Source organism: Zeus faber (assembly GCF_960531495.2).
Source record: "Zeus faber genome assembly, chromosome: 14".
NCBI classification, from domain to species: Eukaryota; Metazoa; Chordata; class Actinopteri; order Zeiformes; family Zeidae; genus Zeus; species Zeus faber.
This window is the reverse complement of record NC_137200.1, coordinates 18,409,807-18,429,100: the sequence shown is the minus strand read 5'-3', so window position 1 is coordinate 18,429,100 and position 19,294 is coordinate 18,409,807. Positions and strand designations below refer to the sequence as shown.

The window sequence follows — 19,294 nt, the reverse complement described above, 5'->3', positions numbered from 1 at the left end:
TTATATCCATATCCTAATATATATCCTCTCCTTCTTAATGTGACTGAGCCAATCAGTTGTGTTGTGACAAGGTAGGATTGGTATGCAGTAGAATTCACTGTATACTGCATATATATGTGGTAAAAGACCATTATTCTGTGTGGACTATAGTAGTCCAACAGCTCAACTTAGCAAAGCGAAACAACAGTCCTTCATTACTGTACGACATGAAAGTTGAAACAAAATGATGACGTTAAAAAAAAAAAAAAAAGCAAGACAGGCAAAAATAAATTCCGTAGCTTTCAAAACATTTCATAGCTTGGGGAAACACTGACTCAACAGTGACTCATTCAAATAAAGGTGTGTGGAGATTTGCCGAGTCAAAATCTCCATCACAGCAAAAAGCTCTTGCATGCACACATGAATATCTGACATTTGACCAACAAGACCTGACACTGGGCCTCATTCACAAATATGCGTGTTGAAAAAATGTTCCTAATTTGTCTGGAAAAAAGCTGGATACAGAAAATGACCACCGAGTACGCCGCGAGTACTCACGACTTCTAAATAGCGTAAACCACAGCACGCCGCAATTCCTCCATACAAGGAAGTTCCTACTAAAGTTCGGCAATATCCTTTTCCAGGACCAATGTCTTTGTGATTTGGGCGTATAGGAATTCGTTCTGAGAGTAAGAACAAATTCAACGAAGAAAATATTGATCCATCCCAAACTTTTTCCGAGGACGCGAATGAGGCAGTTGTGGTGAATGAGGCCCGCTGGACCTGGATGGATTTCTGAATATAGCGGCAGTGCACAGGTCCAAAACTCACCTTGGAGTGCGCGATGGAGAGCGTGTCCACCCACACCCTCCAGCCGCCCCACTCGTACTTGATGGCGTGGTAGAGCAGGATGCGGAAGATGTTGTAGACCATCTCGGTGATCTTCTGCTCCTCCGGGTTCTTGGGGTTGATGTAGCCCAGGGAGAACATCCAGTCCTGCCACACGGAGCACTGCAGCAGGCAACTGCGACACGGCAGCCGGGCGTGCGGGTTAACATCGTATATGACGCTTCTCGTTTTTGCTCCCCGCCCGGCCGGTAGCGATTGTGAGGCTCAAGGGAACCTCGGCGGGGGGGTCAGCTGATTGCCGCCATTCGGGTTTTAAACTTTGGTTCCCCCAGTTGAAGGACCGGATACTTTAACCAGCGTGGTCGCCCATTGCAACAGATAGTAAAGCAATCAAAATTTACAGATAATGTCTTACATTAATAATTATTGACTTTAAAATGGGATATTTTGTGGTTCTCTATAACCAAAAACTGTGCTCTTGTCTTCCTACAGGTCGTCCACAGGACAGAGTTATATAAAGAGTTGCATTGCAGGTTGAGAAGTTGAACTCCACTTGCAGACGAACTCAGTCCTAGATGCAATGGCACAAATACTCTGTGGTGTATGCACAGCATGCTGACAGCACAGGTTAAAAAAAAAAAATATATATATATATATATATATAATTAAATAAAATGGGATATTTTGCATTTAAAGCAAAGACCAATCTCTTAGATGAAGTCAGCATGCATTTTTGCGCCTGTAATCATCTTCAAACTCCTACCACGTCCTACTGTAGCTGCAGATTTTTCCAAAGTCCTTTCTGAATAGTAAAATTTGTAATATCTGCAAGTAATATTTGTAAAATGTGAATTACTTCCTGTCAGTGCGATATAAAAACACAACTCGATTGGCAAAGCCGAACAGTCCCATTTTTGGCTTGATGAGGTCAATTCCCCTTATCATAGAAATTAAAACTAAATATTCTACCACAAAAAAAGGTAAATGCATGCAGCCTGAGAGAAACGTGCACGTGCGGAGTCTTCTTACCGTCGGTTCTCGCGGCTGTTGCTGAAAAGCTTGATCATGTCAGACAGAAATAGTCTCCTCACTTCCATCAGCTCGGCGCTGGGAGTGGAGTTCTTCAAGAGGGTCGCCACCACCTTGAGAATCACTGGGAGCGAGAGAAAAATAAAAGAGTGGTGGCGATGTAAAAAATATGATAACGCAGTCGAAAATAGAGGAAATCAAAACAAATACGAAAGAGGCGGCAGATTAATTAATTAGTGCGCGAGAGAAAGAGGCTGGCGGATGACGGACCCCCAGAGATGCCAAGTGATGGAGACGTCAGCTGGAAATGCCTCCTGGATCTGGCCCAGATTTGATTGTTTTTGTTCACGTTAAAAAGTGTAAAACCCGGCGTTTTTCATACTCACTCGGATTTTGAATCTTGACGGTGGAGTCGGGCTCTGGGTGGGGTTTGTGAACCACCTGGGTGCACACCTGCTCCGTCAGAATCTGCGCAGGAAACCAGTCGACAGCATTGTAGAGACGCGTGGACGAAGTGGTGCTGTATACCTGGTATGTGAGTATGTGAGTGTACTAGACACAGCGGGATGCAACGTACCTCATACAGCGTGTTGTATGTGGTGACGGACACGGTGTTGGTGTGCATCATCAACCTCTCCCCCAGCAGCGTGAACAGACTGTGTGTGTGCATGATCTCCACCTTCCTCCTGCGAACAAACACACACACACACAAACAAAACCCTTGTTGAAAAAGGTGATAGTTGATGTTTGTTGCATTTAGTGTGTGGGTGTAGAAAGAAGGAAGTCAACTTTTTACATTTTGAGAGATAAAAGAAATGCGATTAGAGCAGTTAGAGTGGTGTAAAGGGGATGTTATTTTAGCATTTTATTTGTTGTTATTAAGCATATTTTAGCATTTTAAAATCTATTTTAGTGCTATGCTTAGTACCAGTTTAGTATTTTAAAATATATTCTTAATACAATTTATCTCTGTTTTTGTATGTATTTATTGTGTATCTTTGTATGTATTTATTTTGCATGTGACAAATACGTAAGCGAACTAAAAAGAACCCCTGGAATTAGCCAGTTCTCATCATACTTACTTATCTGCACAATGCTGATATCCACAAGATTGTGTTTAGAACTACTGTGCATACAGTAAGGCAAATATCTATTATCAATGGCCAACAGGGTTTTACACAAATATTTCAATACAATACCACTAAAGGACAATACCAATAAAGATGATCAAGTCTAAATAACTTTCATACATCAAAGTTTGTGTCCTGGCTTTACTTCGATATAAGGACACTTTTTCGTCATCGTGGGCGCATTCCCCCCTTTTCAATTATGTTTGTAATTATAGAAAAATGGTGGATATAAGGATTTTCTGTTTGAAATGCTGTATTGTACGGTACATTGACCTCTTTGTATTATCCTGATAAAAACAGATCAAATATAAAAATAAAAAGTGAAAATTACGGTTCATAATCATTATTAAATAAATAAGTGCATTCATATGCAAATTGCAGTGAGAAGTAATTATAAGATATGACCTCTAATTTGATTGTCCTCAGGTCAGCTTTTCATGGGATGGGAGACTTCACTGAGACGTCATAATCGTTGCGTTAAGGTATTCACTCCCCGATGAAGAGAAACAAACAACGCTGTGGCTTCGCTGTAGTGAATTATTTAATACATTACAAAGCTACCGTTAACCGTAATCAACCGTTTAATGAATTTAAAACATTTGCAGCGTTTTATTTCCTGTCCAAGCCCATAATAATCCGTTTCAATCACAGGGACGCATATTGTACACGGCCATCAAAAACATTTTATACTGCCCTCCAGTCACATTAAAATGGGTTTTGCAGAAATGTGTATTACCGGATCAATCAAAGTGAAACAAGACGGAGGACGGCCTCTCCAAAGCTGTGATGCTGTATTATCACAGCTTTGGAGTAGGCTTCAAATGAGCTTAATCGAGCATTTTATCAGCGATACACAGTAGGTTCTTGATCCATATTACAGGAGCTCCCTGCTACATGTTAAACACTGTAAGACAATAACAACTTTGGAATTGTGGTGCTTGTTTTTTGTTATCGGCAGGCTGTCTAACTCCTACTACTGACGACAACTATCCACTACTGACTACTCCTGGCGACTACTGACGACTACGCACTACTACTGATTACTACGTACCACTACGGAATACGACTGCCCACAGCTGATGACTACTACATAAATACCACTGAGTAAGACTGATTACTACTTACGACTATTGACCACGACTGACGACGACTGATCAGTACTTAGGACTACAACTGACTACTACTTACCACTACTGACTATTATGGACAACTACTGATGACTACTCACTACTACTGATTACGACTGACTACCGACTGACTACGGCTATCTACCACTTACGACTACTGATTTCTACTGACTCAGCTGACTACCACTTACTGCTACTACTACCACTGACTACAACTGATTACTACTTACAACTATTGTTGACTATAACTGACGAAGATTGATGACTACTGACTTCGACTGACTACTACTTACCACTACTGACTACTTCTTACCACTACTGACTACCACGGACAACTACCGATGACTACTCACTATTACTGGTAGACTACTACGGACTACTACTGACGGGTTGAACGATTAACCAAATTCAAATTGTAAAGCCTGTGGTTAAAAGCGTTTTTTTTTTTTTTATGTTACACAATCGAACCAATAGGACAGCGGGTAGCACGGAGAGGGAACGATCAGGGCGCAATTTGAGCGCCTGTCTCCCTCTCTGCACGTGCCAGTGATGCGCCGCCAGCGATGGGTTGCCCGCAATCGGCGCACCAGAATAGTGTGTTTTTATCTTATTTTACGTCTCCTTATGGAACGAAACAAGTGCGTATGGAACGAAAACTGTGCGTAATAGGAACACTTTCTCCATCACTCTCGTGGGGACTACTCCTGACAACTACTGACGACGACTGGCAACTACTGACGACTACTGGCGGCTACTGACTACGACAGACTTCTTCTGCCGACTACTGACGTGTCTGAGGCATTTACGGATAAGTCATTTTTGGGGGAGGTTTTTTGTTTCATTCAACAGCGACAGCGAAGTAAAATAAATAAATCTACAATAAAAACACACTGTTTTTATTTGCTTTGTTTGGAAAAAATATTGCTCTGATCTATGCTGCGGATCGCAACCTCCGCTGCGCTATGCTCAGCGTAATGGTATGGTCCACTTTAGGTGTGTCTGAAATCGTATTCCAAGATTCTTCCAGGCATGAATATAGGAATGCAGTGTGGGGGTGGTGTGGCTTAAGCAGCCACACCTGTCTTGGGTCTTGGTAATTGGGCCCGGGATCAGAAGTGCCTGTACGCCTGTTGCTCGTTGGAGCAATCAGCGAGTAACAGGTAAATAACCCATCGCCACATACACTCGGGGCCTCTTTCATGACATGTGTCCATCTGCTCCTGGCTTGTTGCATCTTGCCACTCTCTACAACAAACTGCTGTATTTGCAACATCTCTGCCTGTGTCTCTGTGTTGGAGAACCCTGAAAACGCCACTTGGGTGTGGCAGGCAGAACTGCCACAGGGAAATACACCGATGTGCCACAACATTCAAACTACTGACAGCTGAAGTGAATAACATGGATCATCTTGGTTCACCTGTCACTTGGCAAGGGGTGGGATGTATTAGGCAGCAAGTGAACAGTCAGTTCTTGAAGTTGACGTGTTGGAAGCAGGAAAAATGGTCTGATCAAAAGGATCTGAGCCACTTTGACAAGGACCAAATAGTGATGGGTGAACCGGCGACAGGGTCATGGGGCCCAAGGCTCATTGATGCACATGTGGGGAGCGAAGTATAGCCCATCTGGTTCGATCCAGAAGAGCTACTGTAGCACAAATTGATGAAAAAGTTAATGCTGCTATGATAGAAAGGTGCTAGAACACACCGGGCTGCGTAGCTGCAGACCGGTCAGAGTGCCCATGTTGACCCCTGTCCACTGCCAAAAGCACCTAGAATGGCAAGTGAGCGTCAGAACTGGAACATGGAGCAATTGAAGAAGGTGGCCTGGTCTAATGAGTCCCATTTTCTTCGACATCATGCAGATGGTCGGGGTTAGGGTCCAATCCAATGGAGCATCTGTGGGATGTGTTGGAACAACAAGCCCGATCCATGGGGGCCCCACCTCCCAACATCCAGGACTTAAAGGATCTGCTGCTAACGTCTTGGTGCCAGATACCACAGGACACCTTCAGAGGTCTTGTGGAGTCCATGCCTCCATCATGCCACGTCAGAGCTGTTTTGGCGGCACAAGGGGGAGCTACACAATACTAGTGATTATTAGCGGTGGTTTCAATGTTGTGGCTGATCGGTGTATATTGTAATGTTTACGATGACAGGTAAGAAGGATATATAAATGTTTTGACCCCCCCGACCTGTTGTTTTTACTTCTTTTAGATCTAAGTCTAAATTAGGGGGTCAGACCCCCCCCAATCCCCCCGTACCATGCCATCATATATGAAATTCCTTTTCTACACTTGATCACAGCGGCACCTGCGTTGTCCTTTCAGCACTACAATTGCGCGGAGACGAGACAGATGTTCAAAATTCTTTCTTTACTATCTTTTGGGCCCGGCCTAGAGCCTACACCAATGTTTATTCAACAATTTTAAAACATTCAGAGCAATCAACTGTCATAATTGAAATAATTAAATTAGTTGTTTTAAGGTGATGTCTGAAAATGAAACCATTTTGCCGTATCAACAATGCATTTATCGGCACGCATTTGCGAATGTCGGCTAAAACGAATAAAATAATTAACCGTGATAAATTAAAGTATTGTGACATCACGGCATCGCGAGAACAGTGTGGCGGCGTAACACGGCCTACAGAGCCGCCAGTCAGAGCCACACGGAGGAGACTGGGACTTACGTCTCCTTCCATCCTTGTCATTGCCCTTGATAAAGCACAATCTGTACGTACGTTCCTGTTATTGCTGTGTGTGCATACAGTGTAGGAGCTATGGCAACGTGTTAACAGGTTATCCGCATCTGCATAGGGACTGATCGTTAATCTCCATCGATCTGTACTGTTCTACAGTTTCACACCGCTTCTATTAAAGACACCTAAAGCGAGCTCCTGCCTCCCGCTTCTTTTTTGGGAGAGTGTTTAGCTCGCTGCATCGCCATATACGTCTTCACAAGGCGAGGGCAGAAGAATAAATGAGATGTTCAGGTATAAAAACGCTCGCTAGACGGCTCAAATGTGCGATGTGCATGCATTATGGGACAGTACAGGAGGCAGTTGACATCGGGGGCACAAAAGAAAATCTCTATGATAGGCCTGCCTCGGATATATATATATATATATATATATATATATATATATATACACGTTCACCAGCCATATTACAGTAGCATTAAAATGCCTTGAATTTCATGACAAATATATAACACAGAAACATTATCTCTTCATGACTGTGGTGCTTGTTTCAAGGGCTGGGTATCAGCAGCTCATCTAATTCAACAGAATCAAGCAGCCATCACACCAGCGGTTCCTCCTATCAAAGCTGACCACCCGATGCTTCTTAAACAAGCCTCAGGGCAGAGTTTTGGCCCTTGCAGTTGGCCATCAATTCCAAATGATGACCTACTTTCATGTCACTGGCTCTAGTGTGTTACGAAACGAGTGTAGAAAAATAATAATAATCTTGCAACGGTGTAACGACCAGAAATATGAAACATCTGCTGTTTCTACGCGGCATTAAGCTGCACAAATGCACAGTGTGCCGTAATTGGCAGTCGAGTGCGGCCGCGGGAATACTTAATGCCAATACACCACAGTGTGTTGTTTCCGACGTCAGAGTAAAGCTCATCCATCTTAATCAAAAAACACAGCTCTACTTTAGGATGCATTAGCAAGCTTAAGCAATTTTATGTATGGACAAAAGACCAACTAAAACACAAAAACTAAGTTACCTCTACTAAGGCTGTAAGTGTTTTACAATCCCTAATTCAGACAGTAGGAATTGACAAAAAATCGAAAAACCCCATCATACCCTGCGTTATTATTAACCTGAGGGTTTTTACGGGCCGTAAATGAGATGGTTAATGGGTTCAAAAAAAGTTCCCAATCTCTCCACATTTACCACTACATTGTTGGCTTCCGCAATTAACATTTGTAAAAGATTCAGGGAACTTTCTAAGACACTGGGCAGCATGGAAGGCTGTTGGTTCTAGCAGATGCAAACCAAGTTGGAGATTGAATAATAGCGTGCTGCGTGAGGTGTGCGTGACACGGGGTAAATAAATCCCCCAGAATTCATTGCAGCTGATCGAGCTCCACCTCCGGGCCAGTACACTCGTGTCAAAATGATTATTCCGCCTGCATACGATCACATTAGCTCCATAGAAACACCAACGCACACACACATATTTAGCATAATGGACACAAGCATAAGTGTGTGTGCACATGGAGACTGATTATTAACGACTATTGACTACGAGTGAAAACTGACGATTACTGACTTCTACTGCTGACTACTTACTGACTTCTACTGCTGACTACTTACGACTAATGACGACGACCGACTGCTACTGACGACTTGTGACAACTACTTCTGACTGCTGACTACTTCTTATGACCACTGATGACTACTGACTACTTACGACTACTAGGGACGACTGAGGACTGCTGACGTTTACTGCCGACAACTTACACCTATTGACTATTACTAATGACTACTGACTACTACTGACAACTGCTAACTACTGACTTCTACTGCCAACAATTTAGGACTACTGACTACGACTGACTACTGACGACTCCTAACGACTACTGGCTACGCCTGAGAAAAACAATGTTGTCGTTTTCAATGTCTACTGTATTCTTTCCCACAGTGAGAGATAGAATGACTATCAAAAGGGATTGTTTTGATAAATCTCCCATTTCCTTGAACCGCTGCAATGCATGTGCAAGAACCTTTTCACTACATGGAAGCAAGATCGCAGGATACTCACTTGTGTCCGAGGTGTTTGAGGAAATAGCCCAGGACTTTGAGGGCTTGTACGCGGATGCTCTCACTCTTTGAAGCCAGCAGCTTGCAGATCACCCTGCAACACATGACCTGCACCGTCAGGACTGCACTGGATTTAGTATAGGATTTGGTTTTCTCAAATGCTATGACGCCACCTTGAGCTACGGCGCTTGAAAAATACCAATCATTCTAAACGTTCCACTTTCTTCCCAAAAAATGTTACACCCTTCAGATAGAGGAGTCACGGAGGCTATTAACCTGATGCCGTTCCTCTGGTCAAAAGCGGGAATCATGGAGGCCGGGTGTTCGGACATGAGGGCGACCAACAGCTGGAGCACATCGTGGATGTTCTCATCCTGCAGACAGGTGGAAGACAGCTCAGAGTTGGGCGCAGGAACATGTGAAAGGAGAGGAGGAGCAGGTGATCGTTCGGGGTCGGAATGGATATTGCTAATTGCTACAGAGGAGCACATTCAGTTCGCTCCATCGCCGCCACAGCGGATGAGGATGAGTCACTCTCAAATCGGTTTAAGTGGACCGCCGCTCCAGCCCGCAAATCATCACATACAGCCATGGAGGTCATCAGCAGTACTCATCTGTTCTTTCTTTTGCTCTCTTGTACTCTTGTTGATGCCATTTCCCTTTCCCAGAAATAATGTTATAAAATGTAGTCTAGATTTTATTTCCATTTTATAAGAACCAGAAGTATGGATTTGTTGATACAGGTGTATGCTTGCTGTGTGCTGTTCATTTTTTATTTTTTATCTTTAGGCTTATTGTCAGTAGTCTGTTTTACTACTTAGGTTTATACTGCTTTAAATGATCGGGTTTATACTGCTTTATTTTGAATGTTCGTCTTTATATGCCATTATATTGCCATATTTTTATTTTATTGTGTAACTGTTAATTTTTCACATTTATATTTCCTACATTTTCAAAATGTATGGTTTATTTTCCATTATCTTGCCATGTTTTATTGTCTACAGTTAACTGTGAGGTGTATTGTATATTTAACCAATTTGTATTGTTTGTATTAGTATTACTGCCTATTGCTTTTTGATGTGAGCTGCTGGGACACTGCAATTTCCCTTCAGGATGAGTAAAGTATATATCTATATGTCCGTCCATCCGTCCATCTATCTATCTATCTATAAATCTAAAATTGTAGTTTTAGTAATTGTAGTTCATCTCACCCGCTCCTTCTCAAGGGTTCTTGCTTTTCCCCTCCGGGTTTTATGAGTCTGTACTTTGACCGCGAGCCCAAACGCCCTTTGAGACTCAAACGGTGGTAAAAGGCTATGCTTACCTCGTGCATGGTCAGCAGATAGTTGAGGATGCTCTGCAGCTCGTCCTCCTTCACGCCCCGATCCTGAAACAAACAGATTATTAACCTGAGGTGACTCCATTAATGCACATACACCCTCCACAGTCAATGCATTTTCGTGGACACCCGCACCGGCACACAGAGACACACAGACAGACACACACACACACACACACACACACACACACACACACACACACACACACACACACACACACACACACACACACACACACACACAAGCACACACAAGCTATCCAGAGTGCTGACCCATATTACAATTCTCCTTCCGCAGCACTTCCGATTACCCCCCTCCCCAGGAGGCTTCGGGGAAATAATATAAGACCAAAGGAAAAAAATGTATATTCCCCTCAGCTTGCCCGTGAGTCGATCAGAAATAAGGGCGCCGTACCTTTAAGATGAGTTGTTTGAGGAAGAGAAGCATGAAGGCTCTGAGCGAGATGATCTCCTTCTGGGTTGGACGGGGACCATCTACACACACACACACGCACACACACACACACACACACACACACACACACACACACACACACACACACACACACACACACACACACACACACACACACACACACACACACACACACACACACACACACACTTGAGTATTAATTCCATTTTGATCCATGATAACGACCCACCGCATAAATATGAAGTACACTCCACTCTTGGTAGAGGGACTAGTAACTGACATTCGGTTTTGACAGTTTTCCTCCCTGCCAAAACTAATACAATTCAGTGAAAACACTCGCCACAAAAATTTGGCACCCTTGAGCGAGCACGTGCACGCACACACACACACACACACACACACACACACACACACACACACACACACACACACACACACACACACACACACACACACACACACACACACCTCACAGAAACTGGCACACACACTTACAGTATCTTACAAATTCAACGCCGCACTGTCTTTGGAAAGCAGAGTGTCAGAACTCAGAAAACATTTACAAAAAATACATATATAAAGTATATACTTCAAATGCATCTTTGAAATTGAATAGAAGCCTCTGTAATCTTAAAACACTGAGGCTGAACTCTAGGACACTGATATGTCGGGTTTGAAGTGAGAGGGACATTATTCCTTTTTTTGCCATGCTGCAGTGGCGGCTGCAGTCTCTCCACCGCGGTCTGTCCTCTGTATTGTTCTTCACTGCACATTTGCCTGACATTGTGAAGATGTAATACGCAATTAAACCCAGGCTTCATTTTTTTAATTCACAACTCTGACAGACAACTCTTAGATTTACTTTAAAATTATCTTTATTTATTTTGCATTGTTTGAGTTTGGGCGTATGGGCTCTACCGCTCATCAGCCCCAGCGAGGTGTACAGCAAACATAGGCATCCTTAGTGAGTAAGAATAGGAGTGATGAGCTCTAATCCCCCATTGGATAGAAGAGTAGAACCCAACAGGTGGATGCAGGGGAGGTGGAGGGAGCGCAACAACGCAGCAAAGCAGTAAGCAAAGCAGGAGGAATTGGCAGCTTACATAGGCTGTGCCCATAAGGGGCGTGGAAGCATGTGGCGCCGTCAAGTTGTCTGTCACAACTAGGTCCGTAAACTACACCTGATTTACAACCATTTTCAAAATCAGGATTAAAGTCTACGATCCCCGAGAGGTTTTAAGGCAGGATTAATAAGCTACAGTGAGAAAAAAAACAACAATTTCATTTTATGTGGGCTTGACCCCATTTTGACCATTTTAAGCTTTCCACCCCATGTTTAGGGTCAGTCAAGGGAAGTCAAAAATCAAGACCGCTGTCCTTTCGGAAATACTTCCAACAAACATTTGATCCCTCTCTTCTTCACATGGAGCGGACGGGTGTGAAGGCTTTGAATTGAGACGAGAAACTGCCATGTCGGGAGACACCTCTCACTTTTCCCAGCACAAAGTCCTGACCTTGATTTCTGTGCGTGTGTGTGTGCGTGTGTGTGTGTGTGTGTGTGTGTGTGTCTGTGTGTGTGTGTGTGTGTGTGTGTGTCTGTGTATGTGTGTGTGTGTGTGTGTGTGCATCAAAGAGATTCCAAGCATGACACTGCAGCGGTCCCATGTGATATATCATCTGTATCCATTACGTGACATGCTGCCACGTTCGGGGAGCTCAATATCCATCAGGTTTTTTTTGCACATAACTTCGCTTGGAGTCAAAATGAATAGATGTCATGAATGGCAATTCATGACATCTATTCATTTGTGTGTGGGTGCATGTGTGTGCACTCTGTGAGCCTTTTTATTCTAAAAGGCTTCAGTAAAGCTTCTTTTTTAATCTTTTAACAACGCTATCAGGCAACTTTAATTAGACGACTAGTGTGGCCGTGAAGTTAATCTCTGTTTTCTTTGTTTCCTTGTCAGGGTTCCTACTCTATCATTTATTTTGTCCAGATTTTTTGGTATTTTTGTGGCATTCTAAGCATTTTTTTCCCGATGCGTATAAGAGGATCGGCTTGGCTTTGGCAAACGAATGCAGCTGCCTATCAAACCAGCTTTGGCAGTCAGCGTTCGTTAAGACCAAGCTGGCAGAACTCAAGTAGCTGCTGTCTGCTATTTGGCAAAATGTGTGTCCCTCCAACTTGAAAGTGCAGCTACGTATCTCTGATCATCACAGAGGATAGGACTTACAGTGTGCATGTATGCTTTTCCCGTTTGCTCGGAATGACGATGTTTAACGATTTCATATATTTATATATAATGCGAAAGAAAGTTGTGACCAACGGTTTTCATAAACTGCCACTGTAATGTTGGAAGCAGATTATCTGAGCAATATACTGAGTTATGCAAACCCATAAACTAAGCTATTGCATAACCTCATTCTTCCAATGCAAATCATCTGCTCCCTGTTAATCCTAGTCAGTTAATGTCTGTCTATGTTAAACTAGATGGTAAGACACATGCTCTCCCAAACTATGATCCAGAAGGCAGTCAAGATTAAGTCAGACTAATATTAAAGAAAATATTTCCAAATAATATAATTGATCTATATTTGAAAACAGATATTGGCCAAAATAGTTCCATATAATAACCGATCAGCCACAACATTAAAACCGCCACTTATAACCACTAATATTGTGTAGCTCCCCCTCGTGCCACCAAACAGCTCTGACCCGTGGAGGCATGGACTCCACAAGACCTCTGAAGGTGTCCTGTGGTATCTGGCACCAAGACGTTAGCAGCAGATCCTTTAAGTCCTGGAAGTTGCGCGGTGGAGCCCCCATGGATCGGGCTTGTTGTTCCAGCACATCCCACAGATGCTTGATGGATTGGACCCTAACCCCGACCATCCACATGATGTAGAAGAAAACATGATTCATAAGACCAGGCCACCATGGTCCAGTTTTGACGCTCACATGCCAATTGTAGGCGCTTTTGGCGGTGGACAGGGATCAGCATGGACACTCTGACTGGTCTGCGGCTACGCAGCCCCATACGCAGCAAGATGTGATGCACTGTGTGTTCTGACACCTTTCTATCATAGCAGCATTAACCTTTTCACCAATTTGTGCTACGGTAGCTCTTCTGTGGGATCAGACCAGACGGGCTAGACTTTACTCCACACATGTACATCAATGAGCCCATGGCGCCCATGACCCTGTCGCCAGTTCACCGGTTGTCCTTCCTTGGACCACTTTTGGTAGGTACTAACCACTGCATACCGGGAACACCCCACAAGACCTGTCGTTTTGGAGATGCTCTGAGCCAGTCGTCTAGCCATCACAATTTGGTCCTTGTCAAAGTGGCTCAGATCCTTACGCTTGCCCATTTTTGCTCTAGGTCAACTTCAAAAACTGACTGTTCATTTGCTGCCCAATATATCCCACCCCTTGACAGGTGCCACTGGAACAAGATGATCCATGTTATTCACTTCACTTGTCAGTGGTTTTAATGTTGTGGCTGATTGGTGTATGAAGTCATAAATCAAGTATGATTATGTATGACTCGTGATCACAGTTAAAGGTGGAATTTCAGCATGCATGCAATTTTGTATGTTTCAAAAGAATATGTAATGGACAATATATGCAAATGTTCCTCATCAATGGATATCACGCACTCTCAGAAGCCTGCACACGAGTGCAGACTTCAAAACCCACGGTCGCTTAACAAACACATCCTTTGGCCTTGACGGACCATTAGCACATGGTTTGCGCTAATTGCAGCCATTACCGGCGGTCCGGTTTGGGGCCTGATCCTGGGAGCCAAACAGCCACATTCGCACGGAGGAAAAAAATAAAAAGGCGGACCGCCGTTCCAAAAGCTCCCTTAGATCTGTCAATCAAAGCAGTCTGTTGCCAGGGCAACGTGGGAAGCACAATTGCTCGTAAGCTGGAGAATCACTAGCGGAGGAAGATTGGTTGGTTTACTAAGCTTTTACTAAACTACACCTTTCCATCCAGTAAATGGATGTGTAAAACACACACACACACACGCACACACATTTTTGACTCTAATTAATTTGAATACAATAGATTTTAATTAGAGTTTCTTTGGAAATTATGCAGAATATGTTAATAGACATCCAGTGTGTGTGGGTGTGTGTGTGTGTGTGTGTGTGCATCTGCATATTGGAAAGGGCTCAAATCTAATTCAGTCAATTCTCTTCTGTTCCATTTTGCTCCACATTGAAATATTCAATTTATCCTTCAAATTATGCACAAACCGCAGACACCTTATTTGCTCATCTAATTTCGGTCAAATTATCTGAAAACGAAACCCGTTTGATATTCAGTGGCTATGTCAAGTCATATTTACCCTGGACCGCCTCTGGAGCTGTGTTTGGGGAGCCATATTGGCAGCAAAGAATCGACATAGCTCTCCTTGGGAGACGTTGTTGCGCATCAACAACGTCACATTTGAAATGTAGACGTAAACAAATTAAACCACGCCTACTACTGTGCATTCATTGTGCATTCATAAGAATGTTCCATATAAAAGAAAATGACCCCCGGTAACAACAAAGGGGAACGGATGAAAGTAACGGTCATTGGTCAGAAACAGTCAGCTGACTGAGATTCTTCAAGTCGAGCACCCGTTTTTGTTGTCAGTCAGTGACAGATAGATAGATACAGATAGAAGCTGACACAATGCACAGGGGTACCATTTCAATGAGGAGTTATAAATAAGGGGAAACCTAAATATATTCTTATATGTATGAATCTTCCGCGTCCAGACACGGACGCTAACAGGGTTCTCCGTGCGCCCCGATCCTCCAAATAAATTTATTTGGAAGGGACGGGGACGGAGGAACGCGGCACGACTCGTAGGGATGGGTATCGTTAACATTTTAATGGTACCACTACTCTTACCTATACTGCTTATCGATCCGGTGCTTTAACTGTACTCTTATCCGTTCTTCGCGGTTCTTCGTTTCTTCTGCGCATTACGCATGGAGAGGGGGCGATCAGGGTGCAAACTGCGCTGGCCGTGCAGACGCGTAGTTTCAATTATTTTCTGATTGGATTTGATGTTTAATTAAATGATATGTAATGTGACATTAAGGGATTATTATGGTAGTCGAAAACGGTGCATTGTATGTGATGCATTTTTGCTAAATGTTTTGAAAGATTGCTTGTGTTCCTTCCCTTACATGCAGAGGACTGGCAGCAGTTGTGGCAACGAGCATGGTCGGCATCGACTCTCGTGAGATTTAACCAGACTTGTGAGCGTGTAATTGTCTCGCCATTGTCACTCACTCAGAGCGGGGTCCTCCTGGTGCATGTGTGATAGCCGGCCCCGCCCCCCTATCTCCATATCTCCGGCGATGGACCGGGAGAGAGAGGAGAGATGCCTCTTCTGATAATAGTGAAAATGCTCTCTCGACAAATACCTTCATCTTATTGCACGTTGGAAACATCTTGTATAGCCTGAATAAATAAATAAATAAATACTTTTCTTAATTTCTCCAGTACGGGTAACGTCAGAGATTAGCAATACTATGGCTTTTACTAATTTAGCCTCGTGGCCTGTTTAATGCCGGGTCTCAGCCCCGTTCCTCCCCGTCCCCCTGCTGAATAGTCAAATATTCTTATTGAACAGCCGAATCCAATTAGACTGACAAAATCCGGGTGCTGCCCTAATTATGAGCGAGTCAATTGTTATTTTGGTGAACAAAGCTCAAAATAACAAGCCAGTGCCACAGTCAGCCTATAAAGGTGGAGAAAAGGAAGAGGACGTGAAGAGACCATCCCATGCACACGAAAAACAACAAAGGCGTACAACAGAAGAGGGGAGGGCTGCGTATTTTCTGTAACCACCAGAGGTCGGGGGACATGTCTCTATGGTTCCTTAAAAGACATGAAATCAACATTTCTATCATCCTAAATGTTCTCCTTTCTGCTTCTTATAGCTGCAGAGCTGTTAAGATTAACTTGTGCGTTAACTAAAACAAACAACATAAATGGATCAAATAGAAAATTTCCGTCATTTCTCTATATACCTCACGTTCTACTTTATTATCTCTTTCAAACCCGCTTAATCTGGACTCAGTCATGGTTTGAAATCGTCTCAGACTTGCCCTAGTCTTGGATAAAAAAGAAATCTGATTTCCAGAAGGAAGATGAGAGCTAATCTAGCTCTAAGTGAAGGTTTAAATTAAACGTGACCAGAGGCCTTTTTTTTTGCTTTTTGGACTAGCAATGAACTTCCCCACCCTACTCTTATCTCTGTGTCTGTCCTTTCTTTCTCTCAGTTCCATTTTCATTTCATCGCTTTAAATTGCTGCACCGCTTATGCTCGGCCATAATGTGGCGTGATCTTGCCTTCGCTGTAAACATAATTGAACGTTGAGATGAAAAACAGTGTTGGAAATAAATGAGGCGTAGCTTGCGGAGCTAGTTGTGTTGGACAACTTGCCGGCGCCACGCGCTTCCAATGCCCCTTATGGGCCGGCCTATTTAAGTAGCCAGTCCCTCCTGCTCTACCTGCTTTGCAGCATTGTTGCGCTCCCTCCACATCCTCCCCTGCATCCACCTGTTGGGGTCTACTCTTCTAACCAATGGGGGATTCGAGCTCATCACTCCTATATTTCTAGTTCACCAAGTATGTCTATGTTTGCTGTACACCTGATGAGCAGTAGAGCCCAGACGCCCAAACTGAAACGATGCAAAATAAATACCGATCATTTTAAAGTCAACCTAAGAGCTGTCTGTCAGAAAGAGCTGTCTTTTTTTTTTATGATGCATGCCTGTGTGTACATACCGAGGCCTTTGGGGGTGATGCCGCTGCAGTCCAGGGGGTTGCTGGCCCAGTAGTAGTACTTGAGCGTGTGCATGAGCTGCAGAACAGTGCCGACGCGGCGGATGGTGGTGTAGATGGTCGCCGTGCCGATGAACTCTGACGAAAGGTAGGTGTAGAGGGAAAGCTGGACCTGCAAAAATAAAAATGTACATCATCTCTGCTCCGCTGCACGACCCCGGCAAACCATTTCTCTCTCAAAAAAAAAAAAAAAACATCTCAAAAAATAAAAACAGTGTGTCTATTTTAGAAGTATTTATTTTCCTCTGTTTCTTAATCAAACAAAACAAAAAAGCCCTGTGCGTCCTGTGTCAGGCTCCGCAGAGCCATTGATGTCTTTTGGATGGTAATCTGCATGAAAAATAAAGTTTAGTAAAGAAGTAAAGTTATAATAATCATCTGCTTATAATGATCAATTCGACCCGGACGGACGTGATCACTATGAGAGGTTTTCAATGTATCTGACTATTTATGTTTCATATTATTTTGGCTATTTGTATAGAATATATAAAAAATAGTATCATTTATGAAATATTTGTATTTTAAATGTTATTTTTACTTTACTCTTCATTCTATTTTATTTCATTATTCTATTTTATTACTATATTTTTTTTTTTACACCACAACCAATTCCTAGTATAATTATGTAAATGTACCTGGCGGAATAAACTCTAAATTCGGATTCTGATATTGGATTGAATCGGTATTGAATCAAAACTGAATCGAATCGAGACCCTTTGTATCGAAATCTCATCAAATTGTGACCATACCAAGCCCTATTTTGTGCGTTTATACAAACATACAACATGGAAACAACGCGTTTGCTGGACAAAAACAGAGATTCTCCCTGTAGCCGAACGCAGCAGCACAAATACAGTCTCAGCCCCCTCCCCCTGTTTGGTGTTTCATCGCCTCAAGTCGTCCGGCTTCACGTGAGGAGCGCCCCTCACATCCCTGACATTTAAAGATCATGCTCTGCCCACTGCTTGTTCTATCCCCCTCCCTCTCCCCTCCCCCCCCTTCCTTTTACCTCCATTTCGCAAGATTCTGCCAAAGCAATTCTTTGTTATCTGCGCACGGACTCTCGCTCCGGCTGCCGGCTCTCAATTCTCTGAGCTCATTACGGCGGCGGTGACAATGAGGAGTCGCCTTAACGCGGTAGCTCTATTTAAGTGGTGGAATTAGCGAGGCGCCGTGCCCTGGCCGCAGCACATTACAGCTCATCTCCAATGGAGAGGGCATAGGCTGGATTAAACCGCCTTGATTACATTACAATTACGTTTCAGTCATGTAGCCGGTGGGGAGGGGGGCGATTTGCCCCGACTACAACAGCAGAATGAGGCCGAGTGTCTAGACCCGCGGCATTGTAGAGTATAATAATTTGTATAATCATTTGTATAATAATTGGTATAATAATTGTAGAGTATAATCATTTGTGTAATAATTGTAGAGTATAATCATTTGATGCATTAACAACTAATAATATAAGAACAATAGAAGCAGATCGTATGACCCATGTTCATTTCACTGAAGAGGGGAGATGGGCTTAAGTGGAGAGAGGAGAGTGATTAGGTGTTCTCTCTTTTTCCTTTATACGGTCCTGAATTTGATGTTAATAATAGATAATGGACGAAGGATGACCCTGTGCTTCTTGTGGTGGCGCAGAAAGTAATGAAGCAGAAGGGAAATAATCACGAGTGAATTATCTTGTTACCCCTCTGATTGGAGTTTTAAACGACCCATCTGGATAACGGTTAATCCGAGTCTAACTTGATCAGTTTTAGGGGCGGTTT

At 43.3% G+C, this 19,294-nt stretch overlaps 1 protein-coding gene across 2 annotated transcripts in view; it reads right to left on the bottom strand.

Moving 5' to 3' along the window:
* nbeaa (neurobeachin a) overlaps positions 1-19,294 on the bottom strand; it is a gene marked incomplete at its 5' end in the record, with an annotated part of 127,136 nt that overhangs the window by 44,712 nt on the left and 63,130 nt on the right. For both annotated transcript variants that reach the window (XM_080013338.1, XM_080013339.1), the window contains 9 exons: positions 811-1,003; positions 1,858-1,981; positions 2,244-2,325; positions 2,435-2,543; positions 8,889-8,981; positions 9,164-9,261; positions 10,212-10,274; positions 10,642-10,721; positions 17,466-17,634. In XM_080013338.1, coding sequence (XP_079869464.1) covers positions 811-1,003; positions 1,858-1,981; positions 2,244-2,325; positions 2,435-2,543; positions 8,889-8,981; positions 9,164-9,261; positions 10,212-10,274; positions 10,642-10,721; positions 17,466-17,634 — 1,011 coding nt within the window. The remainder of the gene's footprint in view (positions 1-810; positions 1,004-1,857; positions 1,982-2,243; positions 2,326-2,434; positions 2,544-8,888; positions 8,982-9,163; positions 9,262-10,211; positions 10,275-10,641; positions 10,722-17,465; positions 17,635-19,294) is intronic.